Genomic DNA, 12,606 nt, shown 5'->3' on the forward strand with positions numbered 1-12,606 from the left:
CACTGTTAGTCTCAATCCCACTGCCATTAAGCAGCAAAGGTAGAAAGGGGGTCCTCCCTGTGATATTCTCGATGACCGGGGCAGTCGCTTCTGAGTGACCGGGGACTTTCCTCTGGGTGGTCATCCTTCAAACTTGGCCAAGATCCAAAGTCCACAAGCCTGATGAAAAAATACTTTTTAAAATAAAATCTGCGGAGGAAGGAGTGTGATCATGTTCTGTGTCTCTAGCTAGAGTTTTAATTCTGGCAGGAAGAGGAAAGGTCAACATTTCTCCCTCACAAGTTAATGCTGTCAACATTGTGTGGATTTATGAAAATTGGCTGCGGGAGTAGCTAGAAGGTGCCCAGTGTCCCAGCTGCTGTTGTGATAAATTGTGTAATATGGCTTGGATTAAAAATAATACTCATTTAATTTGTTTAATGATACCAGCATGAAAAAGCCAGCACGCCTGTTCTGAAATCCAGCACACCGACACCTCGGAGTGACATGCCAACGCCGGGCACCAGCGCCACTCCAGGACTACGTCCAGGCCTCGGCAAGCCTCCAGCCATGGACCCCCTCGTTAACCAAGCGGGTAGGGCATTGCCTCTTGTGGGCTGTGTTTTGTTTTTCCCTTTCCCAACTTGATTCGTCAGTTCAGCTCTCATGCAGTTTCCTCGTGAATATGAGATGCACTTTCTGCCCCCCCTCCCTCCTTCCTATCTCTGAAAAGCCATGATAAGAAACAGATGTTTGTCCTTGGGTTTCAGCAGCTGCACCCTGTTCAGTCTCTGACTGTTTACATTTGGCTTTTCTTTTATTTCCAAATAATCCAAATCCCAGGGACTTCAATAAAGTTTCTGATAATTATTCCGCATGTAAGCTCCTTACCAAACTATCATTGTGTGTCTGAGTTTGCTAATATTGACTGAAACAGCCTGTCTGACCGGCCCAAGTGTGCTTCTTGCTTGCTTTAGTTGGCCAGTGTTCTGCCGGTATATCCCTCAGGAATCACGGTCTCTCCTTCAGGAGAAATTGGGAGGGTTTCACTGGGACCCCAGCCCCTGAATAAACTCATAACTTTTAACTTTATCTTCCTCCCTGGCAAAGGAAAAATGTAACACTCTGGGCCCAGAGGAAGAGAGGCCCCAGAATATTCCCCCTAAACCTGTGCTCTGGTTTACATAAATCCAGGATCAGGTTTTCATTTGGAATTGGTAGCAGGTAATGGAAAATTTGGGCTGAAGGAGAAATCTTGGATTTTATCAAGAGAACCTTCTTTGGAGTTTAAGTCAACAGGTAGTGCCTGTGCCTTGGTTAGCCTTCTGTGAATTGGGTACAGTGATGCTGCTTAATCTCCCTGGTTCGCAGTGTTGCCCAGTGTACCGACCAAGGAGGAAATATGTGGGCAGTTCTTCCCCCGGGGTCCATTCTTTCCTCGAGATGAATTCAGCTCCAGGGAAGAAGGGACCCTGTGTAGGATTTGGAGTCGGTACCCCTCTGCTCCCCCCAGCCTTCTCTCCTCCTTCCCTATAATGAAGGGCACTGAAGAGGACCCTGGAACTGATGGTCAGGCTGGACCTGAGCGGCCAGGTGAGTCACGTGCAGCTTGTGCTTCCTTGCAGCGGCCGGCCTGAGGACGCCCCTGGCGGTGCCGGGTCCGTACCCTGCGCCTTTCGGGATGGTGCCCCACGCGGGCATGAACGGCGAGCTGACCAGTCCCAGCGCCGCCTACGCCAGCCTCCACAACATGTCGCCGCAGATGAGCGCGGCCGCAGCCGCGGCCGCCGTGGTGGCCTACGGGCGCTCCCCGATGGTAGGGATGGCGGGGATGGCAGGCAGGCAGCCGTGGGTGGGCGCAGGCGGGCGGGCGGGACCCAAGGAGCGGCCAGCGGCCTGCAGTCCCCACGCCTGCAGACAAAGACCCAGTGTCCTCGCTGCGCCCGCCTCCCTCTTGTCCGCCTTCATCGGCATGCCGCTTCATTAAGTTAAGGCCAAATGCTTTTTGTTTTACTGTTTTTGTGGATGAAAAAAGGCAGTGTTTAGGAGCTACTTCAGCGGTTCAGGGGACATCTGGTTTTCTCCCACCAAAGTAGATTTTTTTTTTTTTTTGGAAGGCGATGAAATGACTCAAGTAGCTCACAGAAGCCTTTTCATTCGTTTCTTGAAGTTGTTTGTTTTTTTTTTTTCCTCTTTAATTCTTAGAAAAAAATATTTGAGGAGCCGTAATTTTCTCATTCCATGCTTATATTATTCTTTAAACCCAATAGCGTGACTTAGGTGTAAGAAGTGATCTCAGCTCAACAGGGAGAAACATAAAGGGACTGAAACCGTGGGGCAGGTTCTCCTTCTTGTCCTACCTTCTCCCACTGTGTAAATGGCCTCATGTTTGACCAGGAAGAGACAGAACTGCATGTGAAGGGGAAAATTGACTGTGTAGTCCTTAACTGCATCAGGAAAAGGGACTAGATTGTAACTCATAGCAGATGAAAGTCCCTAAATCATTTCTGTTGGCTGTTTGAAACATGTCACGTGCATTTCTCTCCTCTCCCTTCTTCATTACCTCCAATAACTTGGGGTGATAGTAAAGTTCATTGTTTTTTCCCTTATGTTGTACTACTAGGAAAGGCTGTGCAGTGGAGGGCGAGAGAATTTAAAGCAAAGGGGACAGCTGAGGGACTAGGTACCTTCGTTAGGGTGCACAAAATAGAGCGTCCATGCGTGAATTTCTAAGCAATGACTTAGACCAGTGGTATGAAACGGGGTGATTTTGCCCCCTAGGGACATTTGGTCATATCTGGAGACACTTTTGTTTATTAGAACTGGGGGATGCTGTTGCCACTGAGAGGGTAGAGGCCACGGATGCTGCTAATTATCCCGCCATTCCCAGGCCGGCCCCCAACCGAGAACTATCTGACCTAACACGTCGATAGTGCCGCAGTTGATAGGTTGTCCTGACTCAGCGTATTGCTCTTTGTACTTGTTTGGACAGGTAGGACATCCTAAGTCCACAGGGCGTATTTACCACGGGAAGCTGGTTCTCGATGCACGGATCAATCACACACCTTCCTACTTACCACAAAAGAGGGTCTTGTGGTACTTAGAGGCGGCTGTATTATTTTTTTGCATTATGCTCGTTCTTTTGAGAAATGCTAGCGCATGTCCCTGTTTCTGTTTCTGTTGCTTTGGGGATTTCTGAGTTTCTAGTGAAAAGTCTTTAGAGGTGTCACAAAGTGCCTATCCTGCATAAACTGAGTGTGCGATGCCTTATTCTGTTTCCAGGTTGGGTTTGATCCTCCCCCTCACATGCGTGTACCTACGATCCCTCCAAACCTGGCAGGAATCCCCGGGGGGAAGCCGTAAGTACCTCTAACTCTTCGGTTTTACTGTAAAGGCGGTTACTTAGTCATGGGTATCAGCAGACTCGAATTCCAAAGGGAGCACAGGCTTGGGCGTTTCCAAGGAGATTTCTAGTGTCTTTTCCTGAGGAGTGTTAACACTTGCTATAAATAGGCACCTGGTAGGTGTCACGCCTCTGTCTTCTCACTGTGGATGATGTCATGCATTTAGTTATTTCTGGAGAGAAGCTGTTGGGGACGGGGGCGAGGAGGGAGGCGAGAGCCAGGGGCGGTTGGTCCTCCTTGCTTGACCCTTCCCCAGAAAGCTGCTCGGCTTTGCCATTTGGTTAGGGGGTAGCTGCTGGAGATTTTCCACAGGACTGTGTTGTGGGCAATAAGCTGTCACAAACTTGAAATCTCAGAAATGGGAAACGTGCTGTTTCTTTACCCGGCTCAGTGCCACCTTTTCCTTATTTTGGTCGAAACGGGAGTTCCGTGAAAGGTACATTCTGTTGGATGCCAACATCGGGGGTTGACCACCCCCCCTCCCCAGGAACCCCAAGTAAAGTTTTGCTGGGTGCCTTCCTCTGAGAGATTATAAAGTGCAACGTGGCTTTGGAGAGGAAGCAGGAGAGATAGGTTAAAGGGCAAAAGAGCCTTCAGAATTTAAAAAGCCCCGTTGGTTATTCTTCCAGGGTCACTTAAAATCACCTGTTTTCCATAATATTGGAATCAGAAACATGATTTCAAAGAATTCCTAAAGTTCTCAATTTTTGTACAAAACAAACCTGAGGGCTTCCCTGGTGGCGCAGTGGTTGAGAGTCTGCCTGCCGATGCAGGGGACGTGGGTTCGTGCCCCGGTCCGGGAGGATCCCGTGAGCCATGGCCGCTGAGCCTTCACGTCCAGAGCCTGCGCGTCCAGAGCCTGTGCTCCGCAATGGGAGAGGCCACAGCAGTGAGAGGCCCGTGTACCGCAAAAAAAAAAAAAACAAAAAAAAAAACCCCAAAGTAAAACAAACCTGAAATGTGAGAGTCTGTCTTACTTCTCAGCAAATACTCTCTTCCCCTAGGATAGAAGATGGCAGAAAGCCAGTTCCAACTCATTGATTTTTCCAAATAGAGGTACATGTCACAGGCCTTCAGGTTTTTTTTTTTTTTTGGTTATACCTTCTACCTCCGAGTGGTTTCTTTCAGCTATTACTCATGCATCTGTTGCATATTGCATTATTTTGAGTGGTCCGTTCAACTACCTGGTCATCCTTCTGTGGTTTTTATTGCAGCCTTGCATCAGACAAACCAATAGCATGAGGAAAGATGGAATTCCTTACCCCGTCATCTGCTTTTAGAAAGCAGATTCCCATTGCTCCTCTTTCCCTGCGTTATAATATCTGTTTCACGGTAATTTGACTCATGATGAAATGAAGCTTTGGTTTATACTAGGAGCTAGTAGCAATGTTAGGAATTTGTGGTGACATCTAGGCCCAGGGAAGAGCAGGACTGGGAGGTGGGGCGGCATCGCATATCCTTTCTTAGCTGGTAGATCTTTTCCGATTGAATACTTGTGAACTACTATGTTGTGTTTTCTTGGGAATGCCCCCCCTGTGTCCAGCCTGGAATGCCACAGGGCACTTATGGGTATTTCTTACCTGTGGTTTTGCTGGCAGTGTAGCTAGCTGTTGTGTGTCCCACTGTCTGGTGAGTGGATAAAGGGCAAATGGGGACTTGCCTAGCAGTCCAGTGTTAAGATTCCGCGCTTCAGTGCAGGGGGCAGAGTTTCGATCCCTGGTCGGAGAATTAAGATCCCAAATGCCGCAAGTTGTGGCCAAAAAATAAAGAAGAAAACGAGCAACCAGTTAATGTTGAGCCAAGATGCAGTAATTAACAGTAACTGATGAATCTTCAGGGAAATAATAGGTAGCTAAGGCCAAGTTCAGCGAACCATTAGGGAAAGCCAGTTTCAGGAGTCAGAGCTGTGGGGAGTTTCCAGCTGCCAAGCCCCCCCGCCCCGCCCCGAATGTGAAATATGAGGCAGAGGGCATGGGGTGAGCAGAGCTGAGAGCCACAGAGCTGGTCCTCAGGGCTGGTGTGGGGGGGAGGGTTAACTTAGACCCAGTTCCTAACAACTGTGTGTGCAGTTAGATACAGTTTACACCTTCAGTGGATGACAGTACTGGTGTCACGCTTCCTGGAGCCAAAATAGTCATGTCTTTGACTTGTGAGAACCTTGGATTTCTTTGTGTTCACAGCTGCGTAGGCTAGGACCACGATAGTGGGCAGAGAGGCAAAGTTGTGAGACTCAGGTATGACGGTGCTTTTCTCCCCTTGGTCAAAACGGGCACTGGGCTGTGGATCTGAGGGGTCGCTGCTTTCTAAAACAGTTAAAACATTTTTTTGGATTCTCTTTCAAGTTTAAGGTGAGCCATATCATGGGAGGAAGATTGAGTAAATTGGTATCAGAGGGAAAAATGAACTTGCCCATGGTCTGGGACCTGGGCTGCGTACACAGTCTTAGTCCCCATATTAATCCGTTAATTAGTATGAGAGGACGTACTGTTTTCATCGTTCAGTAAAGTGATACCGCCTGAGGTGGTCTTCTCAAACTGGCTATGATGGCAGCAGACCAGTTTTTTCCCAACATGACAAAGATTGAGACTCTTATAACAGGCAAATACAGATGGATAGGGGGAAAAAAGATACAGAATACACGTCCCAGTTTTTTATTACAAGAGCCAGCAGTTGTGAACTGACTCTGAGTTGCTGTGTAAAAGTTTCTCAACACTTAGTCTTGAGGAGCGAGCACCTCGCCGGGGGCAACGGTGAATGTCAGCCGACCACACTGGGCAGCGTCTGTGCGAGGCTTATAAGAGGAATGGTGACAAACCGTCGTGTCCAGGGTAGAGTGAACAAGGTGGTAAAGGGTTTGCGAGAGTCATTCTCTGAGAAACACCAGTCGAAGTAATATTTGGGAAGGACAGACGGAGGCTCTTCGTGGATGTTTGATGGAGAACTGTGTGTTAGGCGCCTGCCGTGCTCCAGGAAAGAAAACGTTTGTCTTTCCGGCTTTGGGGGGAGCCTACTGATGTGGGGGGAATGTTAAAGGAACAGTAGATGCTTGAGTTAAGTTTGCGACAGATGCTGAGTGCTGTGAGGGCAGAGTGGTGGGTGATAGACAGACAGGTAGAGAGTGACCAGAGTTAGGAAGGGAAGGCCTTCCTTGGGGCAGGGTGGATATGCAGGAAGCTGAAGCTGGTGCAGGAGGGATAAGGCCACCCGGCAGAGGGGGCCGGGAGGGTGGGCTGGTGCCAGTAGAGGGACAGTGGGCTCCCAGCACAGAGAGGGAGCTTGAGGGTTCACGGGCAGCTGCATGAGTGCCCTCGAAGAGTGGTACAGCCGGGAGAGTGCAGGTGGGACTGGAGGGACCTTAAAAGTGCGTCTTGGGCTTCCCTGGTGGCGCAGTGGTTGGGAGTCCGCCTGCGGATGCAGGGGACCCGGGTTCATGCCCTGGTCTGGGAAGATCCCACATGCTGCGGAGCGGCTGGGCCTGTGAGCCATGGCCGCTGAGCCTGTGCGTCCAGAGCCTATGCTCCGCAAAGGGAGAGGCCACAACAGTGAGAGGCCCGCGTACCGCAAAAAAAAAAAAAAAAAAAGTGCGTCTAGTGTGAATGCCCATCTGTGGTTCTAGTGGCCTCACCGAGTGGCTGCGCATCTCTGACCCAGTGCCTCTAGTGATGGCGACTCATTTTCCCTGGCTGTGTGAAAACTCTTCCAGCCCTTGAGTAGAGATCTGTCTCCCTGGAACTTTTACCTATCTGTCCTGTTCTTTCCCGCTCCCCGAGACCACACAGCGTGCTGCTACTCCATCCTCCTCAGGGCAGGCAGCTCTGCAGATATTTGGAGACCACCGTTTCTCCATGAAGGGTCTCTTCTGTCTGAGTATGTCCATTGCTTCAGCCCTGTGTTATGGGATGTGATTTCAGGTTCCCACACCATCTGCCTACTACAGTCTGGTCAGTCACCTCCCTCCTGTCCTCTCTTCTACAGATTTCATCAAAATCTGCTGACTAGGCATAGAGGACCCTATTGGGAGCTCACAGCCTAGTGATGGAGCGGTGGCATTAATCAAGGAATCACAAAAATAAATGTGTAATTATAATTGAGATAAGAGCTGTGACAGAGGAGTACTGTTTTTGTGAAATTCTGTGAAGGGCTGATCCCATCTGGAGGGTCAGGGGAGGATTCTCAGAGTGTTTTCAGAGCTGCAGTAATCACGTAGGGGAAGGGCAAAAGACTCCAGGTGGAGGAACCAGCATATGCAAAACGCCCTGCTTCCTTCCATTGTTTTTATCAAAGTGGCGTAGAGCAAGATGACATTGCCAGTGTTCTGTACTTGTTTGGGTGTCAGAGTGATCTAAGATCTCAGTAGGGTTTCCCAACCCACCTGGACATTTTTTCTCTCTCCCACTTCTAACTTCTCCTAACTTCTTTTTGTTAAAGGCATTGTCCCTATTTTTCTTCTTTTTTTTTTTTCATTTCTCTTGAACTTTATTTTATTTTTTTTATACAGCAGATTCTTATTAGTTATCTGTTTTATACATATTAGTGTATGTATGTCAATCCCAATCTCCCATCTCCCAGCATTGTCCCTATTCTATCTAACATCTGGACCCAAACTTTAGCCTTTGGTACTTCCTTGTTTAATTCCCATTTTTACCCAGTCTTCTTATTTGTTAAAATCCTCACTAAGATTGTAGGTGTGTTTTTCCCTTAATGAAATATTTATCTGATCTTGTCTGTTTCTTGCTCAGATATCTTCAAAAGGTGCATATAAACTCCTGATGTAGCCCCTCTGGTAGTATCACCCCAGCCTTTCTTTCCAGCCTTGTGTGCTGTGTTCTTTGCATCCTGTGCTCTGGCCAAATGGGATAACGCTCTGTTCATGAAGAGAAGAGCCCTCCTCCTTCTACCTGGGGCAGCTTTCCTTCTCACTAGCCTCTACCTCTTCCTGCGGAAATATTTTCTGTCCTTCAAAGACCACTTCAGCTGCTGCCTCCTTCGTGAAGCCTCTGCTGATGCCTTTCCCTATGTGCTGTCTCTCTTCTGGCACCTTGTAATGTCTTGTGACACTTTCCACACTTTGGCCTTGAGTTATAATCCTATGTCCAGGTCATGTTTCAGTCAGCTTCTTCCCCACTAGAACTGAAGCTTCTGAAGTCCCCTTGAGCACAGATACCCAGTAAACAAATGTTTGCCCCGTTGACTGGTGCGGGGGGGGGGGGGTGGGGTGGGGGGGGGTGGGGGGGTGGGGCGGTGAGCCCAGGATTGCGCAAGACCCTATGATTCATCCTTTTCCAAGGGAGAGTGCAGTTTGCATTTTAGAGATGTGTAATGCTGATTTATAAGCGGTTTACCCTGACTGTGTTTCCAAACCCTCAAGGTGAAATTTAATTGCTGTTGTTTGGTCAGCTTAACTTGAACTCATTTTTAGTTTTAGGAAATTTGTTGCCTGAACTCTGTGGAGATCACTGATAAGAAAGAAACCTGAAGTTTAGACAGATTGACATCTTCGTTGTACTCCACGCCTCTCTCCCCTCAAGGCATTTTTCTGGCCCCGTGACACCGCTTTCCTCTCCATAAATACTTGGGGGGCTGAGCTCTACCTGCTTCCTATAGTAGCACCTAGAGGTCAGTCATAACTCACGCTAATAATAGTTTGGCTTAAGATTCCAGCTAAGTTCCAGGTTCCTTTACCCTGTGTTTTAATGCTAGACACGTAATTGAGAAATCTTCCACCCACTTGTTTAGTGTTTAAATAAATCTTTAAACTACCTTTTTGGAGTTGGAGCCTAAAGGGAAGAGAAAATCTGAACTACATTTGGGGTAAAAGTGCTTCTTAGGAAAACATGATTTGCGGCAGTGAATAGGGGCCAGTCCGGGCTTCTGGCTGAGAAGATGTGTCAGTGGCCAGTCCTCCTCCCTCTGCCCTCCATTCCTCTCTGATCCCTCTGCTGACCATGTCTGGATTCCACACTCAGTTTATTTCGTGGATTTGAAAATTAGTTCAGCCCCCTTTATACTTGTCACGATATTTGGGTGATTTTTTGTCTTTTTTTTTTTTTTTTTTTTTTTGCGGTACGCGGGCCTCTCACCGCTGCGGCCTCTCCCATTGCGGAGCACAGGCTCCGGACGCGCAGGCTCAGCGGCCATGGCTCACGGGCCCAGCCGCTCTGTGGCATGTGGGATCCTCCCGGACCAGGGCACGAACCCGCGTCCCCTGCATTGGCAGGTGGACTCTCAACCACTGCGCCACCAGGGAAGCCCGATTTTTTGTCTATTAAATGCTAAAAGTAACATGCTTATTTTGTGCCATATTATCACCATGTGGGTTTTAGTTTAACTCTTGTTTTTCTACTTTTTGATGGTCTGGGAATGCGTAGCTAATTTCTTGGAGTTATATTGAGGTGTGAGGCCCTTCCTTTTGATGTGAGTTATGTTTAGCTGCTGGACAACTGTCCCTTCCCTCTCTCTCCCTCTTCACCTCTTCAGAAATAGCTTTCAGCTTACCAGGCCTAGTTTGTCTATCTCTTGATCGAATACTGCTGTTTGCCTGCAGTGGTTGGTTCCTTTGCTAGGAATTTTTGAATTGACCTTTGAAATGGCTGTATATTTTAAACTTATCTTTGTCTTACTTTTCGTCCACGCATCTCTTGGTTTGTATCTTTGTCCTGCCTAGGAGCCCTGTTGCTGCCCCAGCACATTTACAATTTGGAAATGTTTAATTGATGGAGGAAGTAGGACCTAGAGCTCAGAATCATAAATGCTGACTTTGACCAGAGAACCTCCTAGTATATCAGCTAGGCCATCTCTTCTTCCTTACTTTATCTAGTAATTTTCTTTTTCCTATCCATTTTAAGAAGTTCTGCATTTGCTTTTTTAAAAAATGAGGATAGCCGTGCATTCAACTAAATAAGGAAACAAAGAAAAAGTCTTCTATTGTAAGGCTTTGAAGTCCTCAACTTGTCATTTAATTGTTACTAAAGCCCTCCATTGACGCAGAAATGCTGTCTTCAGATAGGGTAGGGATTGCACCTGGATCTGCATGTTTGAGAGGATGCCCGGATGCCAAACTAGAAAAATCCTGTGAAAGAAGTAAAGGATTTCACAGATGTTAGGAGTTAGGTGTGCAGACCCTAAAAAATGTTAAAGGTAGAGCTTGTTACATTGGCAAAGAAAGAGGTTTTACCAGAAGGAGATGAATTATATACCTGAGGACATTTTTGTCCCTGAAATCTTAGAATAATATGGCTCTGGTTTTCTTTTCTTTTTCTTTTTTTTTTTTTTTTTTGGCGGTACGCGGGCCTCTCACTGTTGTGGTCCCTCCTGTTGCGGAGCACAGGCTCCAGACGCGCAGGCTCAGCAGCCATGGCTCACTGGCCCAGCCGCTCCGCGGCATGTGGGATCTTCCCGGATCGGGGCACAAACCTGTGTCCCCTGCATCGGCAGGCGGACTCTCAACCATTGCACCACCAGGGAAACCTGGCTCTGGTTTTCTTATCACCCCACATCACAGCATCCCCAGCCTCCACCTTCCCTATACTAGTTCTTCAGGCAGAGAGCATCCTCCAAAGTCATAAGTTAACATTATTCTCATCTGTCTTAGAATGAGCCAAATGCCCCAGCTCTCAGCCCTCAGAGCCTCCTGTGCCCAGGGCTCCATAATGAAGCACATCAGTGACGCTGACATGCCTGGTGTTCTCCTTTTGTGTAGGGTAGGCGTCTCCCTCCTGATGGGCCCCACGAGCCCTCTTGAGTCGAGAGTGTCTAAGGTAGTGCTGATGTGGAAGCTAAGGTAAAGGTTAGAGCCCCACTTCTGTGGTTGGCTGACCTCTCCTGCTTACGAGCTGAGTTGGGCCTGTTAAGCTCCCCGTGCCTCTTCCCTGCTGTAAATAATAAGGGACAGCGAGCTGCCTTCTGTGACGTGGGAACCAAAGGCTGAATCTGTATTGTGCTTCGTACTTTCCTACGTGCTTTCATTTCCCCCACACCTCAGCAGTCACGTTGGTAGGGTAAGTTTTGTCAGGGCACGTTGTAAAAACAGGGAAATGAGGCCCAAATAAGTTCCGTGTGGTCCCCACATCTTATTAGTGACTAAACTGAAACTCTGACCTGGGTCCCCTCACTTCCTGAACTTTACTGCATGCTCTTCAGCCCCTAAACTCATGACCCATGGCAACTTCTGCTGCAGCTGGTATCTGAGGGGTTCCACACCCACCGGCTTCTACTGATGGGGTGGGCTGTGGATTTCACTGTTACTGTTGCTCTCGTTGCCTTTTGTTTTGCTCTTCATCAGCTCTTCATCTCTAGGGACTGCCTTCCCCCCTTGGGAAAGTTGGTACCGCCTCTGAGCCACATTTGGTACGACGACTAGGAGTTCCTTGGGAGAGTTGCCTGGCAGAGCCCAGGTGGTTAGAGACTCCCCACCTTCTTGTAGCTTACTTTCCGTAGCTACACGAGAGTAAGCTACAAGGAGCAACCTGGCAGCTTACAAATGAAAGGCTGCTGGAGCAACCTTTCATGCCTCGATTTATAAGTGATTAGGGAGCAGTAAATGACTCGGGGCTTTCGGATTCGTTTACTGAGTGCCAGCTGTATGCTCGTTGGCGAAGTCATCCCAGAGGACTCGGGCATGAGACAGACACATGTAAACGTGGGCTGTAGTTCTCAGCGTGATACCGATTTATAGGATGAGCCAGGGTCCTGGGGAAGGACTCACGACACCTGGGGAGTTGAGGCAGGCCGAGGGAGGGGGAAGTGATGTGCGCTTAGGGGGACGCCGTGCTATTCTAGGCAGGAGGGAACAGTTTGTGCATGACGTGACAGCATGCGATATTTTAGGGGACTGGCCCGTTGTTCTGTGCGGCTGGGAATTTAGGATACAAGGCGGTCGTATGAACTGAGACTCATCGACACTCAATTGTGAAGGGCTCGGTGAGCCGTAGAGCCGGAAGAGCCAGTGAAGGTTTTGACGTGATCCGATTTTTTTTGATACCTGTTAATACAGCAACAGATTCCCCCTGAAGAGGGCCAGGTTCACAGGCAGCGGGGTCTTGGCCGCAGCCTTTATCTCTGGGGTCCATGGTTCTTCATCACTGTTCGCTGGATCCGGCCACTGCCGTTCCTCTCTACTTCCAGCAAACCAACAACTCTAACACCTGTTTTCCTTTGCCCACGGAACACAGCATAGTTTTATTAACAGGAGCCAGTCAGCTAGGGAAAGACAATGTGCTTCCCC

The 12,606-nt window shown here is 48.5% G+C and overlaps 1 protein-coding gene across 3 annotated transcripts in view; it reads left to right on the forward strand.

Annotated features, from left to right (window-relative positions):
* The window catches only part of LOC132427276 (transducin-like enhancer protein 1), an 88,810-nt gene that overhangs the window by 61,988 nt on the left and 14,216 nt on the right, over positions 1-12,606 (forward strand). For all 3 annotated transcript variants that reach the window (XM_060014586.1, XM_060014587.1, XM_060014585.1), the window contains 3 exons: positions 430-574; positions 1,605-1,795; positions 3,262-3,338. In XM_060014586.1, coding sequence (XP_059870569.1) covers positions 430-574; positions 1,605-1,795; positions 3,262-3,338 — 413 coding nt within the window. The remainder of the gene's footprint in view (positions 1-429; positions 575-1,604; positions 1,796-3,261; positions 3,339-12,606) is intronic.

Source organism: Delphinus delphis, chromosome 6 (assembly GCF_949987515.2).
Source record: "Delphinus delphis chromosome 6, mDelDel1.2, whole genome shotgun sequence".
Classification (NCBI taxonomy): Eukaryota; Metazoa; Chordata; class Mammalia; order Artiodactyla; family Delphinidae; genus Delphinus; species Delphinus delphis.